At 45.5% G+C, this 23,061-nt stretch overlaps 1 protein-coding gene across 1 annotated transcript in view; it reads left to right on the top strand.

The window, feature by feature from the left end:
* Positions 1-12,211, top strand: part of LOC123170720 (uncharacterized) — a 33,407-nt gene extending 21,196 nt beyond the window's left edge. The window contains exons 2-3 of the mRNA XM_044588512.1: positions 10,933-11,666; positions 11,832-12,211. Of these exons, the coding sequence (XP_044444447.1) occupies positions 10,933-11,628 (696 nt within the window). The 3' untranslated portion in view covers positions 11,629-11,666; positions 11,832-12,211. The remainder of the gene's footprint in view (positions 1-10,932; positions 11,667-11,831) is intronic.
* Positions 12,212-23,061: the final 10,850 nt, after the last annotated feature.

Genomic DNA, 23,061 nt, shown 5'->3' on the forward strand with positions numbered 1-23,061 from the left:
TGTGGCAAAAAAGAAGATGTCTGTCATTTTTTGGCTTAATAAGAAAGTAATATATATGCTGCAATTGGGCACTTTATCTTTATACCTTCTAGAAACTTTTAGATCACGTGTACATGATACATGCAACAACTTCTAGGTTTGTAACCATGTTTTCTACCAACATAACACATATACCCTTACGTAACCCTTTTTTACAGAAAACTTTCAATCTATTCATCTTCAATCATGGTAGTACAACGAACACTACAAATAATAAAAATTACATCCAGATCCGTAGACCACCTAGCGACGACTACAAACACTGAAGCGAGCCGAAGGCGCGCCACTGTCATCGCCCCTCCCTCACCGGAGCCGGGCAAACCTTGTTGTAGTAGACAGTCGGGAAGTCGTCGTGCTAAGGTCCCATAGAACCAACGCACCAGAACAACAACCGCCGCTGATGAAGAGTGTAGATCAAAAGGATCCAACCTGTAGACACACGAACGAAGACGAATGACGAATAGATCCGAGCAAATCCACCAAAGACAGATTCACCGGAGACACACCTCCACACGCCCTCTGATGATGCTACACGCATCACCAGAACGGGGACTAGACGGGGAAACCCTTACATAACCTTGATAAGTAGGACATCCATATGTCCACATATCGGCCATAAACCTGACGTGGATTGCTGTGACATAATTGGATGCAAACAATCTAATCACAAAACTGTCAAAGCAATGTAACTTCATTGCAACCTATATGCATGTGTGATAATAATAACCTATATCAACATATGCAAATTGTTGTTTGACATTTCGAATCTCTCAAAACTTTCTTATATCTAATATTAAAATTGCTAGCCCGTGCACGGCTTGACGACTAGTGATCCCTAATTAGGGGTATCATTGTCTCTAAACTATTCAACCACATGTTGGTTCTAAAAAAAGTAATTAGTTGCTACCACTAGCGCATATAGTGTGCTACCTTCTATAATTAATTGAGGAGACGAGCCATTGTTAGGAGTCTCGCCCCTACTCACCCGTCTCCACTTCTGTTAACTCCGTGATCTATAAATTTTAAATATGTCATAACTTACATGTTTTTTAACACAGTAAAGATACAAACGCTCATATATTGACACATACATTCACCCCTATGAACGCACATACGCACGCCTTAACCCGATGAGCACCTCCGAGAGACCGAGCCGGCATATCATCTTGAGATTTTAGGAAGTCACCGTAGGCGCCTCATAGTCGAAAGTACCAGAACTTGAACCCTAGTGGGTTCGGAATACCACTGTCCACCTAAACATCCAACCACAGGTTGGTTCGCTCATAACTTTAATGGTTGGAACCAGATGATAAGAGCATCTACAGCTGAACCTCTCAAACCCGGTCACTGACCGGTAACGTTTTTCCGACCCAGACGGACGCCTCAAACGGGTCTCAAACGCCCGGGCTGACCGTCACCCCCCATATCCAGCCCAAATATGGGGCAGATATGAGGGCGCCCGGGCACGCCCGCCACGTCGGACTGACGAAGGGGGCCCAGCCGGAAGCGCCCTCAAACCTGGCGGTCCGAAGATCGTCTCCTCCGTCGGACCGGTGGCGCCACGTAGTGCATTGCCCGGCTATTGAAGTCGACCGGCAGCACCGAAACCCTACCATCCATCCACATTTTCCTCCTCCCGTACGCCGCCGCCGCCACATTCCAGTCCACCCGTCCACCTAGTAGCCATGCCCCCACACCGCCGGGTGAGGAGCGAGCCATTTCTGACGCCAGAGCGCCGGCTCGAGCTCCTCGACTAGATCCGGGCTAGGCGCAAAGTCTGGATCGCCGTGGGGCTACCTTCGGATGCAGTGGATCCAGAGGAGGAGTTGGAGGAGGAGGAGGAGAGGGAGGAGGAGGAGGAGGTGGAGGAGGAGGAGGACGAGGAGGAGGAGGAGGAGTTTGAGGAGGAGGGGGATGAGCTGGAGGAGGAGGATGTGGGGGACGCTAGCGACGGGGATCTGCAGGCCGAGCAGCAGGCCATCCTCGATTCTCTCCGACCAGAGTTGGCTGCGGAGGCAAGACGCCGTCGCCGGTAGGAGATGGAGGCGCAAGAGGCCGCGGAGGAGGCGGAGATGCTCGCCTACATGGATGAGGTCGAGCAGGAGGAGGAGGAGCCGGAGCCCTCCTACCCGCCCGTCCAGCCGGCGCCCGACACCATCGTCCTGGACAATTCCGACGACGATGAGTAGCTAGGGTAGTACATAGATGTAGTACGTATGATTTTTTTGCATGCTTTGTATGGATTTAGGGGATGAAATATGAGAGAGGTGGATACAAAGTGTCTAATTTGAGGTGTGCCCCGTCAGTACCCACGGACGCGCCCGATGGGCATTTGAGGGGTCGGATTTGCCATGTCGGCTGTAGATGCTCTAACACTTGGACTATGACCTCACAACCCATTAAAAGTTTGGTCCAAATGTGATGCATGCGCATATTTATGGTGAGAAACTTGATTTTTTTTCAATAACGTTTTTACAACATGCATCATGTGTTTGCCAAAGTCAAACATCTACCTCGAATCAATTTACTCATTCCCCACGACATGTATGCATCCACGCATATGCAGATAATTAATACTACTCCTGTTACAAACAGAGGTTGTTTGTGATCTCCAATGGAGATAAGAGCAAGTACAATACGATGATGTAAGCGGGCTGTAAGACTTTAAATAATATATTTTTTCTGAGTTGGATGAGAGAGGAGGAGAGAGAAGAGAAGCGGGCAACAAACTTACAATCAGCGATAGCACTAGCTCCAAGACCCTTTATGAGAGAAATATGCACTAGTAGAAAACTGGGCTTTGGTCACAGGGCAATATTCACATTAGTCCCGGTTCAGTCACGAACCGGGACTAATGTGAGCATTGGTCCCGGTTCGTGCGGCCAGGGGCCTGCCGGGCCTCGTGGGGGCATTGGTCCCGATTCGTCCGGACCCTTTGGTCCCAGTTGGTGGGACAAACCGGGACCAATGGGCCACGCTCCTGGCCCACCACCCTTTAGTCCCGGTTCATACCACAAACCGGGACTAAAGGGCTGGTCCTAGTTGCGGCCAGTGTTTAGTCCCACCTCGCCAACCGAAGGGCGCTCACACCAGTTTATAAGCCCGTCCCTCTCTGCCTTGTTGAGCTCCTCTCAAAGTGAAAATAAATGCCCTTATACAGGAAATTTGACCTAAATTCACAGTAAATTTCTTTGAATTTCATAGAAATTTATTATGAATTTAGGTTGAATTTTCTCTATAGGCGTATCTATGTTCATTTTTTAATAGTAAATAAAAATAAATAAACCTTAATAAAGTAAAATTAAATAAACTATAGCAACTAAAATAAATAAACCTTAATAAATTAAATAAAAATAGCAGCAGTAAAATAAATAAAAATAGCAGCAGTAAAATAAATAAAATTAAAATAATTAAAGTAAAATACATAAGTAATTAGAAATAAAATAAATAAGTTTTTTGTTGTAAGTAGAAACAAAACAAAACAAATAAAGCAAAAGAGAAACAAAAAACAGAGAACAAAAATTATGCCACCTACTGAGCCACCGCGGCCTAAATACGACTTGAAACCCATCCGTGGGCCAGGATTCAGGCCCGCAGAAGGCCCAGTAGGCCCCACAGGCAAAGAGAACGGTTAGGCCCAAAAGCCTGCAGTTGAGTGGAGCTCGGGAGGGTGGGCGCAGCAGCGCTTATAAACCACTCTCGAGCCCTCTCAACTAGCGAGGTGGGACTAAACTTTTGACGCGGGGCAGCACAAGGCCTTTGGTCCCGGTTGGTGCCACCAACCAGGACGAAAGGGGGCATTGGTCCCGGTTCGTGGCACCAACCGGGACCAAAGGCCTTTAGTCCCGGTTGGTGCCACGAACCGGGCCCAAATAGTTCCCTATATATACCCCATCACCACAGCAGAGCACTCCACAGTGCTCTGTTTTTTCTGGCCGGCGAGGGGAGGGCATTTGGGTGCTCTAGCTCACCTCCTATGCACATGAGGTGTTCGATGAAATGTCTGAGCCACACTAGTTAATCTTTCTCCTCTCGAAACTCGACCTCCGAGCTCCATTTCCCCCGAGATTTGTCTAGGTTTAGCGGTCCGTCACGTCCCGTCCCCGTCTGCACCGCCGTCGATCGCCCACGCCGATCTCGTCGCCAGCACCACCGTGGTGAGCCTAGTGTTCTTATCTTCTTTCTGAAAGGAAAAAATTCTTACTTTAGATAGTTACTTGTCTAATTTTGTTACTTTTATTATTCCTTCTTATTACATAGTGCGATGGTTTTGGTATCTGCCCCCGTCGGCCCTCGTCCTGTCTATGATTCGGATGTGGTATATATTATCTTTTTATAACTATTTGGTTCATTTATTGTTTATGAAAAATATACCGAGCAACGTGACATAGATTTTATTTATCTAGGAGGTGGTTGAACCGGAAATTCTAACCGACCCTATTGTCGAGAGGTTAAATTTAGTTGAAGAAAAAAACAATTACTTGAAGGAAAAAATAAAAAAAATTGAGGAGGAGAAGATGATATTGGAGTTGCATGTTGCGGATGTCGTCGATGATCATAAGATCAAGATGGATGCAATGCGCTTGAACATTAGAAAGATTAGAAAATATGCCATTCATACCGAGGCTTGGTATCATTATGCCGTTGGATCAATTGTTACCTTGGTTGCGATTATGATCACATTTGTTTTCGCATTGAAATGTTTTACATAGTTTCAATGTATGGTTTAATTAATTAGATGCTCTGGAGAGCTATATATATGTTGTTAGATGAGAACTATGTATGTACTTTGGTTTTAATGTGATGATGAACTTCTATTAATTTGGTCACTTAATTATCTATTCATGATGTTCTGTAATGGTTTTTGACACACTTAATTATATATAATGCACGCAGATGAACCGGCAATGGATGTACGGTGACACACACACCTCCGAGTACATTAAGGGCGTGCATGATTTTCTCAGAGTGGCTGTGGCAAACAAGCAGAATGGTTTTATGTGTTGTCCATGCCCTATATGTGGGAATACGAAGTCTTACTCTGACCGGAAAATCCTTCACACCACCTGCTTTACAAGGGTTTCATGCCACACTATAATGTTTGGACGAGGCACGGAGAAATAGGGGTTATGATGGAAGACGGCGAAGAAGAAGAGGACGATGACAACTATGTGCCCCCTGAATACGGTGCTGCTGCAACGGGGGAAGCTGCTGAAGATCAAGAGGAACCAGACGATGTGCCCAATGATGCTGCAAGGGGGGAAGCTGCTGAAGATCAAGAGGAACCAGTGCCCGATGATGATGATCTCCGCCGGGTCATTGTCGATGCAAGGACGCAATGCGAAAGTCAAAAGGAGAAGCTGAAGTTCGATTGCATGTTAGAGGATCACAAAAAAGGGTTGTACCCCAATTGCGAAGATGGCAACACAAAGCTCGGTACCGTACTGGAATTGCTGCAGTGGAAGGCAGAGAACGCTGTGCCTGACAAAGGATTTGAGAAGCAATTGAAAATATTGAAGAAGAAGCTTCCAAAGGATAACGAATTGCCCGACAGTACATACACATCAAAGAAGGTCGTATGCCCTCTAGGATTGGAGGTGCAGAAGATACATGCATGCCCTAATGAATGCATCCTCTACCGCGGTGCGTACAAGGATCTGAACGCATGCACGGTATGCGGTGCATTGCGGTATAAGATCAGACGAGATGACCCTGGTGATGTTGACGGCCAGCCCCCCAGGAAGAGGGTTCCTGCGAAAGTGATGTGGTATGCTCCTATAATACCACGGTTGAAACGTCTGTTCAGAAAGAAGAGCATGCCAAGTTGATGCGATGGCACAGTGAGGACCGTAAGAAAGACGGGAAGTTGAGAGCACCCGCTGACGGGTCGCAGTGGAGAAAAATCGAGAGAAAGTACTGGGCCGAGTTTGCAGCTGACCCAAGGAACGTATGGTTTGGTTTAAGCGCGGATGGCATTAATCCTTTCGGGGAGCAGAGCAGCAATCACAGCACCTGGCCCGTGACTCTATGTATGTATAACCTTCCTCCTTGGATGTGCATGAAGCGGAAGTTCATTATGATGCCAGTTCTCATCCAAGGCCCTAAGCAACCCGGCAACGACATTGATGTGTACCTAAGGCCATTAGTTGAAGAACTTTTACAGCTGTGGAATGGAAACGGTGTACGTACATGGGATGAGCACAAACAGGAGGAATATAACCTGCACGCGTTGCTGTTTGTAACCATCAACGATTGGCCCACTCTCAGTAACCTTTCAGGACAGACAAACAAGGGATACCACGCATGCACGCACTGTTTAGATGACACTGAAAGTATATACCTGGACAAATGCAGGAAGAATGTGTACCTGGGCCATCGTCGATTTCTTCCGACCAACCATCAATGTCGAAAGAAAGGCAGGCATTTCAAAGGCGAGGCAGATCACCGGAAGAAGCCCGCCATGCGTACCGGTGATCACGTACTTTCTATGGTCAATGATTTACACGTAATCTTTGGAAAGGGTCCCGGCGGACTAGCTGTTCCGAATGACGCTGAGGGACACGCACCCATGTGGAAGAAGAAATCTATATTTTGGGACCTACCCTACTGGAAAGAGCTAGAGGTCCGCTCTTCAATCAACGTGATGCACGTGACAAAGAACCTTTGCGTGAACCTGCTAGGCTTCTTGGGCATGTATGGGAAGACAAAAGATACACTTGAGGCATGGGAGGACCTGCAACGTTTACACGAAAAAGATGGCATGCCTCCGAAGCAGTATGAAGGTCCTGCCAGCTACGCTCTTATGAAAGAAGAGAAAGAAATCTTCTTTGAATGCCTGCTCAGTATGAAGGTCCCGACTAGCTTCTCGTCGAATATAAAGGGAATAATAAATATGCGAGAGAAAAAGTTCGAGAACCTAAAGTCTCATGACTGCCACGTGATTATGACGCAACTGCTTCCGGTTGCATTGATGGGGCTTCTACCGGAAAACGTCCGATTAGCCATTGTGAAGCTATGTGCATTCCTCAATGCAATCTCTCAGAAGGTGATCGATCCAGAAATCATACCAAGGCTAAGAAGTGATGTGGCGCAATGTCTTGTCAGTTTCGAGCTGGTGTTCCCACCATCCTTCTTCAATATCATGACGCACGTCCTAGTTCATCTAGTCGACGAGATTGTCATTCTGGGGCCCGTATTTCTACACAATATGTTCCCCTTTGAGAGGTTCATGGGAGTCCTAAAGAAATATGTCCGTAACCGCGCTAGGCCAGAAGGAAGCATCTCCATGGGCCATCAAACAGAGGATGTCATTGGGTTTTGTGTTGACTTCATTCCTGGCCTTAAGAAGATAGGTCTCCCTAAATCGCGGTATGAGGGGAGACTGACTGGAAAAGGCACGCTTGGAGGGGACTCAAGAATATGCAGGGACGGATATTCTTGGTCTCAAGCACACTACACAGTTCTACAGAACTCTACCTTGGTGACCCCGTATGTCGATGAACACAAGAACAGCCTGCGCTCCAAACACCCGGAGCAGTGTGACGACTGGATTACATCTGAACACATCAGGACTTTCAGCAGTTGGTTGGAAACACGTCTCAGAGGTGACACCACTGTTTGTGATGAGTTGTACTCGTTGTCCAGGGGACCATCTTCGACTGTATTGACTTACAAAGGATACGAGATAAATGGGAATACATTTTACATGATCGCCCAAGCTCAAAAGAGCACCAACCAAAACTGCGGTGTCCGCTTTGATGCAGCAACCGAGAGGGGAAAGGACAGATATTATGGTTACATAATGGACATATGGGAACTTGACTTCGGACATGATTTTAAGGTCCCTTTGTTTAAGTGCAAATGGGTCAATCTGTCAGGAGGCGGGGTACATGTAGACCCACAGTACGGAATGACAACAGTGGATCTGAACAATCTTGGGTACACTGACGAACCGTTCGTCCTAGCCAATGATGTGGCACAGGTTATCTATGTGAAGGACATGTCTACCAGACCGAGAAAAAGAAAAGATAAGGAAGCGAATACATCATACGATGAGCCAAAGCGCCACATAGTTCTTTCAGGAAAAAGGGACATTGTGGGAATGGAGGGCAAGACAGACATCTATGAAGATTATGAAAAGTTTCATGAAATTCCTCCCTTCAAAGTCAAGGCTGACCCAAGCATCCTGATAAATGATGAAGATTATCCATGGTTACGGCGCAATAAGCAAATGACACAAGCGAAGAAAAAGTGAAGACTTTCTCCCGCAACTATTATGATGATACCATGCCAACTTGTAACAGACGAGTATGATACCATTGTCCGTTTTGTACACGAAGTGCATCTAGTTTTTGCCGTAACCCTCTCAACTTTCTTGCACATGCTATGTGGATGAAATGATGATACCATGCCAACTTTCAACCTTTTCAGAGTTCATTTGAAATGCTTTTCAATTTTAGGGTCTTATAGCTCAAAATAATTAGTAAATGCATGAAAAATAACAGGCCAAAAATTAAAAATTATGCCACCTACTGGGCCACCACGGCCTGAATACGATTAGAAACCCATCGATGGGCCAAGATTCAGGCCCGCAGAAGGCCCAGTAGGCCCACAGGCATGTATTGAGAGGTTAGGCCCGTAAGCCTGCTTTAGAGAGGAGCTCGACAGCTCTGGCACACCGCACCTTATAAACAGGTGCGGCTCTCTCTCAGCTAACGAGGTGGGACTAAACTCCCACCACCACGCCGCTGTGCAAGGCCATTGGTCCCGGTTGGTGGCACGAACCGGGACCAATTCCACCCTTTGGTCCCGGTTGGTGCCACGAACCGGTACTAATGAGGCTGTGGCCCCACGAGCACCTTTAGTACCGGTTTGTGGCACGAACCGGTACTAGAGTTTCTTACTAACCAGTTTTTTAGTCCCACCTCGCTAACTGAGAGGCACTAGGAGCGGTTTATAAGCCCTGAGTGCAGAGACGATGAAGAAGAGGCGCAATGCTCACGTTGCTTAGCTTCAAGCCTTGAGGAATAAGGTAGACTGCATGGAGCTATGTGCAGTGCAGTCTACACTATTTCGAAAGGCTTGAAGCAAATCAACGAGCATTGCGCCTCTTTTTTATTTTTAATAACTTATTACAACTCCGGACTTCTTGTGTTACGACAAAATAAAATAAACTTTAATAAAATTTATGAAACTAAAATTAACAAAGTATTTTCTGTTCAAAACATTATAAGAAACCTCTAGTATTATTGAAACTAAAATCATATAAAATTGATGCAACTAAAATTATCGAAGTATTTTATGTTCAAAATCATTAAAAGAAAAAAGAATTTTCATGAAGAACTTTTTTGATAGAAACTTTAATAGCAAAAAGAATTATCATAAAGTAAAATAAATAAGTAATTAGAAACAAAATAAAATAAAATAAATAAGTTTTTTGTTGTAAGTAGAAACAAAACAAAATAAATAAAGCAAATAAGAAAACAAAAACAGGCAAAAAAAAAATTATGCCACCTACTGGGCCACCACGGCCTGAATACGACTAGAAACCCATCCATGGGCCAGGATTCAGGCCCGCAGAAGGCCCAATAGGCCCACAGGCATGTACAGAGAGGTTAGGCCCGTAAGCATGCTTTAGAGAGGAGCTCGACAGCTCAGGCGCACCGCACCTTATAAACAGGTGCGGCTCTCTCTCAGCTAGCGAGGTGGGACTAAACTCCCACCACCACGCCGCTGTGCAAGGCTTTCCGTCCCGGTTGGTGGCCACCAACCGGGACTAAAGGGGGGCATTGGTCCCGGTTGGTGGCACCAACCGGACCAATGCCCCCCTTTAGTCCCGGTTGGTGCCACCAACCGGTCCAAAGGCCGCCGCTTCCCGCCCTTTGGGCTGCTGAAAAGAGGGTTTTGGTCCCGGTTGGTGCCACGAACCGGGCCTAAAGACTTTGCTATATAAGCAAACACTTAGGAAATTTTCCAGAGTTCATCTGCAGTTTGCCCCGACGACGCCGACGCCGCCAGGCTGCCCCGACGCCGCCCGCCGCCCCCGTCGCCGTCGCCCGTGCCCGTCGTCGCCGTCGCCGTTGCCCGCGCCCTCGCTGTCAGCCGCGCCCCTGCCCCGACGCGCACCGCCCCGGGCCGTCCCCGTCGTCGCCGTCGCCCTGCCAAGCCCTTCGCCGCCGACGCCTCTGCCCCTGCCCCGACCACGCCGCCGTCGCCTCTACCCCTGCCCCGACGCGCCGCCGTCGCCTTGGTCAGGGCCGGCACTGCCCCCTTCCTCCCTGTCTTTTTATTGCATTTTTATAAAAATGTATATATGTATGTTCATGTATATATGTTCTCTGTGTATGTATATGTATGTTCATGTATCTCTCCCTAATAATAAAGCATGGATTGACTTTGTCGGGTTCACCGTCACAATACGCTTCTCCTCGTAAGTTTACGCTTTCACTTTGTATTTCGTAAGAAGGAAGTTGCAAACCAAAACTGTTGGTTTTTTTTTAGATTCTGAACTTCAGGGGTGGGGGTGTCTTTAGCCATGCTTATTGGATAAGGTTAGGACCATGGGCTATTTTTTAAAACTCCCGCTGCAACGCACGGGCATGTTTTCTATGCTATAAAAAACACTAATCTGCTTAACCTTATTATCGATGTTTATTAAAATTGGATATATAAAATGGTGCATAATGGAACATGAAGCCAGTTGTGCCCCTTTTCGCCCGGTGCAACGCACGGGCATTTGTGCTAGTAATAATAAAGCACGGATTGACTTTGTCGGGTTCACCGTCACAATACGCTTCTTCCCGTGAATTTACGCTTTCAGTTCGAATTTAAAACATATACCCGAGGTGGTACTAATTCGGGTGCCCGTGATATTGAAAAAACGTTTTGTTTAAGAAGGATCTGTATGTATTCAACCCGCGATTCATCTGTTTCATCTTATCCAGACTCCCCGTCCTCGCGGCACTTTACCTCGCGGCGCTCCGCTCCGCCCCGCCCCGCCCACCTCCTGCTACGCCCCTCGCGCCGCCGGCCGCCTCCTGCCCCGCTCCGCCCCTCACCACGCGCCGCCGGCCTTCTCCTGCCTCCCAATCCCATCTCGCGGCTTTCTCCGCCGTTCACCGCTCCCCTCCACCTACTGGTCGCGACCTCGTGGGAGGCAGAGGATGGGAGGGTGCGGCGCTGGCGTCCGACTCCAGGAGCTCGAGAGGGCCGATCTGCGTGTCGGCGACCTCGCGGGAGGCATGGCGTGGCGTGTTGCGCTCGAGACGAGCGGGCTCGAGTAAGGGGATTGGAGGGTGGCGCCGGCGGGATCGTGGACGGGGATGGAGTGGGCGGGTGCCGGCAAGATCGAGGCCGGGGATGGAGAGGGCGGTCGGCGAGCTGGCGGCTGAGTATGGAAGAGGCGACACTAATTCGCTGCTACCCGCACCGCACCACGTCCCTAGCTTCCTCCTCTCTGATCGAACCGAGTCCGTTTTACAAAGGGATCCAGCGACTAGAGGGGAGCTGCCACAGGTGACGCTGCCGGAGAAGCTGGCGAGGTTCCTCCAGAAGTGCGCCGAAGGAGTTCCAGAACGAGCCCCGGTATAGCGGCGACCGGTGGTACCTTCGCGGCTGGGTTCCAGATGGTGAGCTGCCTGTTGCTACTACCATATTATAGTACTGGCTGACTACGTGAGGGTTTCAGTTTATCCATAAATGGCACAAGCTGTTCATTCAGCCGGTACTATAATTTGCTGCTTCTACCAAATCACAAGATCAGTTTATCCATGCTCATGGAATTTCGTGTGTAGGGCTACGATTACAAACTCCGTTGATTATTCACGCTCTGGTCGATGCTCTGTCGGCAGCCCACTAACGAGGCAACTCTATCGTTGAGGACCGTGTGTACCGCAGGAGGATCCCTGATGCTTTGTTGCTCCTGTGACCTTCAATTTGTTGTGTGGCTGTCTACAAACATACAGTAGCTTCATTCAAATTCTTTTTAGAAATTGCTAGACGAATTTTTTTGTAGAGCTGAGAGAAAAGATGCATAGACAATAGAATTATGTTCAGGTTTGCAATAATTCGTTCTATTTGCTTGCAAACAAATTGCACAAGCCGTTCATTTGTTGGATGATGTTTGCATGTATTTCTAGCAAGTTATAAAAACTGATGGAAGATGCTTTGTGTATTCTTTGTGTGTCTATCAGAACAGGCATGGTGGGAGGGCGATGCTCTGTTGACTGCTTTTCTTATAATATTACAGAGGGAGGATCGAAGTGGAGATTGGTACTTTCCCTTTCAGTGGCCAAAGAAAAGCAACACTTTTTCATGTGATTTCAGATGAAACGACCAGAGTGTGTAAAATCTGGATCGCTACAAACAGGTCAAGGTTAGTTATGTTTTTCCTTTTGATATTCTCTAGATAATGCTATCAAGCAAGATCAACTTAGGACAATATAATCTACTATTTAATTTCTTTGTGTTTCAGTACGTTCAAACTATTTACATGTGTGCAAATGGGCATATTTTGATTATGCGACTTGGTGTCTTACTTGTTCTGCCTAACTGTTGGATCCTAGCTCTTATGTTATCTACCTATAGCCAGTGCATGCCAAAAAATAAAAATAAAACCTATGGCCAGTGATATGTTTATGTCTGGATGTCTACTGCTTCTGTCAATGCCATAGTAGATTCAATCGAAACCGATATATCTGAACAACAATTGTTTCATTTCGATCACATAACATTATTTTTGCTGAAAAATCACAACGTTTTATTCAAGTTTGTGGGTGTTTTCCCTGATCTGTTTGCAACTTGGCATGAGAGTCCGTTTATGCATGTAGTTATTTTGGTCCAGAAATCGACCATAGATGATGCTTCTTATTTTGAAGAGACTAAGTTCTTCCGAGCCTCCGATAAAATAAATAAAGAGGACTTTAATGAGATGATGCTTCTTATTTAATGTTGTTAGATCTCCTAAAATAATTTGAAGGCGTGGGGCTTGCTGGTCAAGTAGGTTGCGCCGCTCCATCAGGATGTCCTCCCCCACTGTAGTGTTAACTGATTAATCATGCACATCCATTAAAGCAAAGATTCAGAAAAATGTTTAGTTCACTAATTAATCAGTCAGTAAAGGACCAATTGTTTAATCCTACTATTTAGACACTCCATCCATCCAATCCAGTGAGTTTAAATTGATTAATCATGCACATTCTTAAATTATGAAGAGTAAAAAAAGATTTTGGTGTTGGAGGAGGAGCCAGCAAGTGTAGTTTGCAAACCAAATGCAGTTTCTATAGTGAACACTGATTTGCGACCTCAGCTCAGCCATATTGAACGGATTGATTGCTCTGTGAAATAGGAGTTAGCCCATAATAGAAATGCCACTCCAATATTGGAGGAAGTGTTGATTGAGCTGAGAAATTTACTTGACGATGAAACGAACGATTTGCTTCAAAATTTGCAGAATAAATTCTCCAAGCTCTCAGAAGAGAAGCAATAATGTGACTCCCAGGTGCCTCTCTGAGAGAAAAGCTGGAGATGATTTGCCAGTGGCAAAACAAAGGGAAGTAATTGCCGCGGACGCCAGCCAGGTGTTCATGCTATTGGATTAATGTTTTCTGCTCTTAATAATGCTTCCTTTTTCTTCTTTTAGAACCCTTCTTTTGTACTCTTACAAATAGCAGATGAAAGGAGAAGGATGAAGAAGTCAAGCTATTGGAGAGATCAATTGAGGAGCTCAAAAGAACTTTAGTGTTCTCAAAAGTAACTTGATTTAGTTTGAGTGAATTTTGTGGCCTAAGTGTTGTAGCTATTCATTTTGCCACGCATTCTGAATGTTAGTACACACCCATGTTGGTACATAACTCCTATTGTTATGCCTGTTATGACAACAACTTTCCCAGATTTTTGTGCATAAACATACATATGTGGACTAAATTCTTTTGTTACTTGCTCAGCCAATACATATGTATGCTTTTTTTTTGCGGGTGAATACATATGTATGCTAATATAGTTATTGGTGTTATGATATTGGTTGAGTCAATTATACCATTTACAATATTCAAATAGGCTTTGAGTTTGGTATATGCAAAATGTTTACCAACTATTAACGTCTAAGTGATAACTAATAAAAAAATATGCATCGTGCATTCATCCATCTATGGTAACTATGCAAGCATGCATGACTAACATTTGTTTTTCAAATTTTCAATCATTTTTCTCAAGAATATTCCTTCTTATCTCGGATGAGATATATTGATGCATTCCTATATTTTCATATACTTCTAATCCCTAAAAACACAAGACAAATCCTAAAAGAAGTTACTTTTTGTAATTAAAATTGCTAGCAATGACCTTTTTGTTTTACGCTATTAAATATCTTATGATCTGAACATCATGCACCTGCCTGGAAGCACATATTAGCATTGACCAGTGAATTTTCACTAAGAAAAGAGAGCCTGATTTTTGGAGATATTTTTCTCCCGTTGCAACGCACGGGCCCTTTTGCAAAACATACTAGCAAAAGTGCCCGTGCGTTGCAACAGGAGAAACAAATTATCACCCCTAGTGCTTCCCTCCTTGTTGCCACTTCTTTTCTTTATTATCATGTCAGTCACGATGTTCACTACACAGCGAACGTTCCACCTGAGCTTGGAACCAATACAAAATTTCATCGCCTGCATGGAAAGACCAGCGAACGGTCGCGTTTGAGATCCCGGCCACATCTGCACAATCTAATGCTTGCGCCTTGTGTTTGTGTTATCCGGATTTACATGGTAATAGTTAAGTACCAATCCGCGAAGGACACAAACAACCACCAAATTTAACTTTAGTTTAAAACGATCAACACCTTTTTTTGCGGGCTAACACGATCAACACAAAAAACTGTGCAGGTTGCAAGTTAGAGGTCAACGATTTTTGCCTCATATCCTCATATCCTAGACGGGATGGCGGGTTTGATTTGTTGGGCCGGATTTACATGGTAATAGTGAAGTACCAGTCCGCGAAGGACACAAACAACCACCAAATTTAACTTTAGTTTAAAACGATCAACACCTTTTTTTGCGGGCTAACACGATCAACACAAAAAACTGTGCAGGTTGCAAGTTAGAGGTCAACGATTTTTGCCTCATATCCTCATATCCTAGACGGGATGGCGGGTTTGATTTGTTGGGCCGGGTTGCACGGATAGGTTGGCAGGGCACTATGTTTTCTATTGGTGGAATGCTACACGGACCAACGAGGCAGAGGCCAAGTGGCCCAGGACAGATGATCGGTAGAATAGCCTAGCTCAATATGAAAAATGCCATGGACATAAGAAATGGGAGGACCAATAAGATTATACCTCCATTTATATAAATATAAAAAATAGTACAGATGCCCGTGGGTTACAACAGTTGAAACAATTGACATAAATTTAGCGGGGATTGTATGCGCAAATATAACGTTCAATGTGTTATAAATTTGGCGCAAATTTAGTAAGGATTATAAGTGTAAGGAAAACATGTCACACTCTGTTGCAACGAAAGAAAAAATGGCATGAATTTAGTGAGTATCAAGCACGAAAAAGACGCCACATCGTTTTATTCATCAGATATGAATGGGGCACTACACGCCTGCCATTGATATCCGCACCTCCTTAAAAAAATCTGCAATTGCCATTTATTTACTTCCTTTCTCTTTTCTTCTTTATTTATCATGCAATTAGTGTCTATTTTATTTATCTTTGTTTCCTTATATCATGCATGTGAGGAATCCAAATTGCCGGCCTATTAATTACTCATGCGATTAATATGGCGCTCACAATAATTACAGTCTATTTCCTTTCTCCTTCCTTTTTTATTTCTCATGCAAAAATATCTATTTCCTTTCTTGCCGACTCTACATAATTACCGTCTATTTCCTTCCTCTCTCTCTTTTCTTTCTTCTTCCTTCTTTATTTCTCATGTAATTAGCAATTAATGTCTATTTCCTTTCTTGCTGGCCTAATTATGCATAATAGGTATTGCTCTCCCCTTCATTTGTTTCGTTAAGGACAATTCTTATTCATGCCATATTCTTTGCTTAATTTCCGAAGCAGTAGCCTGCTTCCCAATGTCTGTACCGTCGGCCACAGCAGTCGGCCGGTCTAGCACGCCCGGGCCCATTGTTTTGGCCCGAGTACGCGTGGTCTTCTATTCTTGAAAGGCCAGATGCCACCAGACGCCAACGTTAGCACACTCACGAGTCTAGCCTGTTCGGTATGATGCGTTCGCACACACCCAGCAGCCCAAGGATTGAATCCCCGCGTTGGCCAATTGTTTTATCGTTTTTTTTATATTCAAACACACGCACACACAGGATCCGGGTGGGCCAGATCTAAAAAAACGACGCCCAACAAAAGAACTGTTAACTACACATACGAAAAGGTTTATAAATAGTACCACCTCGGATAGCGAATATAATATAGGTGAAAAACTGAAAGCGTATATTCACAGGAAGAAAGCGTATTGTGACGGTGAACCCGACAAAGTCAATCCGTGCTTTATTATTAATTATTATATATAGATATATATATATATATATATATATATATATATATATATATATATATATATATATATATATATATATATATATAATAGGGAGAGATAAGCGAGGTGGTACTAATGTTGCCATGGGTTTAGATTTGACAAATACGTTTGCTAGATATAGAAAAAAACGGTTCAACATCCCACCGACAAATAAAAACGAGGCCCACGGGTCGTCCCGTCTCGCCCTTGTCTCGGGTTCGTAGTGGAGGCATATCGCATCTTCCTTCGGCGGCGGTGGCGGAGAGCCATCCTTCGATGCCCTAGGCAGACTCACGACCCTCCGCGTGCTTGCAACGGCGACATGCCGCACCAGCCCTAGCGCTCGATACGCCCAAGAGTCGCGGCTGCTCCTCACCTGATGACCCTCGCGATCTAGATTTGGAGGAGGAGTGCCTCCTGTTCCGTCCCGTGCACCGGATGTGGAAGACGGATAGAGGAGCGAGGGAGGGGGCAAGCATAGAGGATTCTGGCGGTGGTGCTGCTCAGAACGGTGGCAAAGGAGGATGCTACTTTGGTTCTGACCTGCAGCGGCCGGTGTGGCAGGAGATGGGGTTGGCTGCTAAAGCGGTGAAACATGGATTGTTGAAGGTACGTGTGATATAGATGTTTGGGTAATCTGTCGTCAGTCCTAACGGATGCTAATATGTGAATTTTGTAATATATCCTTATATTCTGGGCCATGATATATAAGCACTCAATAAAGCTATTCCGACATACTTTGATCGCCACCTTGCTTGGGTCATCATATAGACATGAGTATTTAATTGTTTAATTTTATCTAATTTATTCTGACAATTTTCAAATTTAATTTGATTGAGGACCTAAAACATCACCGCACTTTGACAACAAAATTGGAGTGGTCTCTTATGTGTAATTTGATGTCATAACTTCTTAAATAGGACATTGCAGACGGACAATGCTTTACTAGACATATTGGAGTTGGCTTTGCTAATCAACAAAGGAAGTGGCATGGGTTAAGGACTAAAGTTGCTAATCTGGTGAATTGTATTACCATTGTATGCTTCTCAATATAAGTCTACAAGGCGTTCGTTGATCCTCTTGCCTAATATCACGAATTCTACATCTGAAAAAAAGGATCAACTCGAGGGTCTGAAAATTAGGGTAACTCTTTCATATCTTCTGATAAGCTTTGTTGATTTTTCAATTCTTAATCCTATTTCTCAGCATCTCAATTTTGGTAATGTAGATCGGTGCTACAAAACATAGCAACCCACCTGACATCCGTGTCATGTTGCTGATCTTCATTTTTTTCATATTCATCATACTATTCTGAACTCTGTATCTCCTTTAAATAGAAAGTGATTATTCATTTAACATTTAAATGGGTGAAACTTCATATGTTGTTAGCATTGTGTGACATCCTGATTTCTAGGTGATTCAGTTTGTTATTAAAGCCGTGACCCATTTTTTAAATCAAAAAGTTGAACCTCAGAACATATGGATGTTGCACATAGCAAAGCTTTATTTCTTAAATTTCACCCCTCCGCCCTCCTTCCCTTTTGTTTCCTTCCTGCATAGGCAGCCGATTTGAAAGAAAATAGTGAAGCACCGAGTTGATGTGTTTGCTGTTGTGGCATTCTTCAGTTCGAGGAGCTTCGTGTAGGAATCGCTCCAAAATAAACCAGAATCTGCCATGTCTACCTGTCTCTGATTCAAAAGGAAGCTCCTGGAGGTACAGAACCTCTGAGAATTCTTTTTTACAGGAAGCACTTTCGATTGTCAATATGTATATCTAAGTTGTATAGTGCAAATGATTGAGTGGACTTCAACTTTGCTGTAGAACTGAATGTTGTTCTTGCTGTAACATCATGTTGTTTCTGATGCTTCGTAGTTTAATTTGGGTCAGTGGGCTTGGTGCTGCAGGAGCGGGTGTACATGATGCTGAGCTTACAGGGCAAGGAGTACGCGGTACTAACTAACAACGAGGACGAGGAGGTGGGCGAGCGGAGGGCACCGAAGTGGACCCGAGTCCGGTCAACGTTTAAGGAGGCACATACCAACCTATCAAACACTAACAGTCATGTTGCACTTTAAGGTACGTGTTTAGTAACATTGATACTATCTTAGGTTGATGGTGCCTACAGTTTTCTTTGATGTTTTTTGGCCCGTCCCGCGAGAAACATTACTACTAGCATTTGACTGATTATTACTATGTGAATGAATGTTCCAACACATTAATGGTTATCTGCTACTGCTACGCTCCATCACTTCTAATTTTTTGATATGTTTTTCCAAGACAATTAACTGGTTCTCCTCACTACTATTCTATTCGTGCAGATTGGGTCAAGTTAATTTCCAATTTAATTCTCCATCCCTTTTGAATTGCCTTGTCATCTACACTAGATATTTATGAATAACAGTGTCTTGGCTTGATAGAATTTGAATATGGCGGTTCATGTTTCATTTTCTTTTTTGCTTACACACATTTTTAGCAATATCATGATTTGTGATAGAACAGGCTACCATTAAACCATTTTTTGACTAATTTTAACATAGAAAATTTACCATTCTGCTGGTAATAATATCTGACTATGATTGCATTAACATTCAGCATATACTCATCTTCCTCTCCATCCACATACCTTCAACTACTTGAAGCTACATATGGCTTCCAGAGAGGAGAATTGTAAGTTCCTTCGCGCGCCCAGCAGCAGGAAGCCTCGGAAGCCTTTGAACTGGCACGTCATGAATCCTAAAGGCTTTTTGTATAGCGGCAAAGAGGAAGGCTTTTTAATTCAGACTCGGTTGCTGCTAGCTCCATTCTGCTTCCCATTACATTTAATTTAAGTACACACATTTTTTCTCTCCCGGTGCAATGCACGGGCATATGTGCTAGTATATGCAAAAGATAGATTTTTAGAAAAGTTAGGATTTTTTTTTCTGTTCATAGATTTTTTTGGTGATATTAATTATTGTAGAATATGCAAATGTTTGTATATTCATATGAACAATGCATTAGGCAAAACCTTTACTTTTTTCGAAATTTTCTATTTTTTTATGAATGAGAGGAAAAAGGAAAATAAGAAGAGGAAGAAAGGAGAAGAAGAGGAGAGGAAGAAGAGGAGAAATAAATAAGAAGAGGAAAAAAGAAGAAAAAGAAGAGGAGAAGAAGAAAGGAATAGAGGAGAGAAGAAGAAAAAATAGAAGAAAGGAATAGAAGAGAAGAAGAAAAAATAGAAAAAATTCTATTTTTTCTTCTTCTCTCCTCTATTCCTTTCTTCTTCTCCTCTTTTTTTCTTCGATCTTCTCCTCTATTCCTTTTCTTCTTCTCCTCTTTTTGTTTCTTCTTCGTTTTCTTATGTTTTATCGGGTTTGTCGTCGTCGATATACCCCTCTCCCGATAACTTCAACACGAGGGGGGTCGATATACCCCCTCCCCGATAATATTATTTTCCCATGTACGTTCATAGTCGTTGTCGATATAACCCCCTCCCGATAACTTCAACACGTGGGGGGGGGGGGTCGATATACCCCCTCCCCGATAACATTATTTTCCCATGTATGTATGTAGTCGTTTCGATATATATAACTCCCTCCCAGATAACTTCGACATGATGGACGGTCGATATTTATACCCCCTCTCGACCGTGATAACTTATACCACGGGAGCACCCCCCGGCCCTCTCGCTCGACCAAAACTCTCGAGGACACCCAAACCGTAGAAAAAAACGATGTCGGTCTCCTACCCCCTCCCGCCGCGCCCCTACCCTTGAAGCATTGCTGAGGCCACCCCAAACCCGGAATAAGCTAGGTCTACGTTTGCACTAACCACCTGCTGTCATGTTTGTGTAATAATTGCCATGTTCTAATATTTGCAGAAACAATGGAGCACGGACGAGACGAGCAAGCAGAAGAGGTGTTGGGGGACATAATCTTAGCCGGAGGTGATATCTTGTCGTATCTTAACGACAATGATGGTCTGGAAGAACAGGGTGAAGAAGCAGGCTACGGTGATCGAAGAGTGGAGGAGGAAAGACATGATTATGATGGCTCCGGTGACCCAATGCTGGTGCAAGAAGGAGCCCGTGGTGACGGCTCCGGTGACCGAACAGAGTCCGGCCAGGTAAATATATTAGTTAAGCCTGTGCTGACTAGCTAATTGATGCATTCATTGTTTTGGTATGTACACATATTAATTAACACTCGTCTTTCTTCTTTTTTCTAGCCCTCCGGATCGAGCACAACTGCGGTAAAGAGACGAGGCCCGAAGAGAAAGTTGCGCTCGGATGAAAGGTTTGAGATCACAGCAATCGCGCGCGACGGCCAACCGATTGAACCCATCCGGACAAAGGATGCATTTGCTGCTCAGTGCGGGGTTCTAGTTAGGGACAAGATCCCGATCAGCATCCACCAATGGTATAAGCCTAAGAAGGAAGACCCTGAGGTGTCTTATGTCAATGATATGCAGAAAGATGATCTTTGGACTGAGCTGAAGGCAAATTTCACCCTACCGCCAGAGGAGGATCCGGAGAAGCCAGTTAAAGAGCAATTAATCAAGTCTCATGCTCTTAAGAAGATGGCAGACCTATTCAGGAGGTGGAAGAATGAGCTGAAAACGTTTGTCGACAAAGAAGAGACACCAGAATTCATCGGCCGGTATGAGAAGATCAGAGATCACTGGCCCGCATTTGTGGCCCACAAGACATCGGAAAAGAGTAAGAAGATGTCAGCGACAAACAAGAAGAATGCTGCGAAGAAGAAGCTTCACCATCGCACGGGGTCAGGTGGCTACCTCAAAGCCCGGCCTAAGTGGGCCAAGGCTGAGAATGATCTGCTTGAAAAAGGGATCGAACCACAGACAATGAACTGGACAGACCGTTGCCGGACTTGGTTCTTCGGGGCTGGCGGAACCTTGGACCCTGTATCAGGGAGGTGCGTTTGGACGAACGAGCTTTTGAGAATACCAGTCAAGAAGATTCAGCAATATATCGATGCAGCGCAGGAAGGGACGTTCGTTCCAGACAGAGAGAACGACGAGCTCACAATGGCCCTCGGGAATCCTGAGCACCCTGGACGGACACGAGGCACGCCAGGCTCCGTTCCGTGGAAGGCTGGTTTTCCGGACGCAGGCGGTTACAAAAGCCAGGAGAGGAGGAAAAAATGGAGCAGACCCAAATTCAGAAGCTGCACGAAAGGGTTCAAGCGCTAGAGGAACGAGACAGCAATCGACATGCCGAAACTACCCCCGAAGCTACCCCGCCATCTCAGCGGAGAAGCAGCGTGGCTTCCACCGAGCTGCTTCAGCTGGAGCATGTCTTGACGGCTCCTGCTAGCTACCCCGTGGATGCTATCACGGAGTCTCAACATTGCCACCTTATGGCGCAATGGCAGAACTTCAAAGTCAAGGCGGCTGTTGGCTCTGTTTTACCTCCTGAACCCGGCGCAACCTACCACTGCCGGCCGATTCCAGAAGGATATGCTAGGGTGATGGTGGATGAAATAACGGAGGGATTTGAGGACCTCCAGCTTGACCACCCTACCGGTGAAGGGGAGACTCGGCTGGGTTTAGCTCTGAAGACTCCGTGCCTATGGTGGAAGGAGCTCATCAACCTTCCGAACTGGACGGCTCCGGCGAGTAAGGGCAGTCCGCCTCCTCCTCCGCCTCCTCCTCCGGTGAGTGACCAGGGCACTCAGCCTCCTTCTCCGGCGCGTGGCGGCACTCCGCCTCCTCCTCCGCCTCCTCCTCCGGCGAGTGATCAGGGCACTCAGCCTCCTTCTCCGGCGCGTGGCGGCACTCCGCCTCCTTCTCCGCCTGCGCCGGCGCGCCAGAGCAGCCAGCCTCCTCCTTCTCCGCCTCGTCAGCAAGGGCGGAAGAGACCCGCCGCCGCTCCGGCTGCTCTGGCGCGTCATAGTCCTTCTCCTCCGCCTCGTAAGCAAGGAAAGAAGACAGCCGCAGCCGCTCCGTCTTCTCTGCCGGCGTCTAGCAGTACATCCAGAGGCGGGAGGCAATACAGATTCGGTCCTTCTCTGAAGACTCCAGAGAAGTTACCATACGAGAGGACCGAGGAGGAAACCAGGAAGATCGTGCGAGCCGAAGTGACAAACTTCTTTGAAGGGGTGAAAGCAAAGAAACATCCACCTCCGGAGGAGAAGGTAGATCCGGTGAAAGCAAAGCGCACTCTGGCTGCCCTGACAAAACCACCAAAGTCTCCGCCGAGAGGCAACTATGAGCGCATTCTTGCAAAGACATATGCCGAAGCGGAGCGGTCGGGAAGTACTGTCAGTGATCAAAGGTTAAAAGAACGACGAGCTGGGAAAAAAATTGCCCAGCTCGGCGAACAAGCGAACCAATCGTGCCCCCCGCTCAAGGTGTCAAAAGACATCGTCGCTAATGATCCGAGGATGGTGGCCGGTTATAGCAATCTTGGAGATTACCTGCCCGACGATGTACATTATGAAATCATGGAGGTGGACGAACACAAATACCATTACGGGAAGCCTC

Source organism: Triticum aestivum, chromosome 7D (assembly GCF_018294505.1).
Source record: "Triticum aestivum cultivar Chinese Spring chromosome 7D, IWGSC CS RefSeq v2.1, whole genome shotgun sequence".
In the NCBI taxonomy this organism is placed as follows: Eukaryota; Viridiplantae; Streptophyta; class Magnoliopsida; order Poales; family Poaceae; genus Triticum; species Triticum aestivum.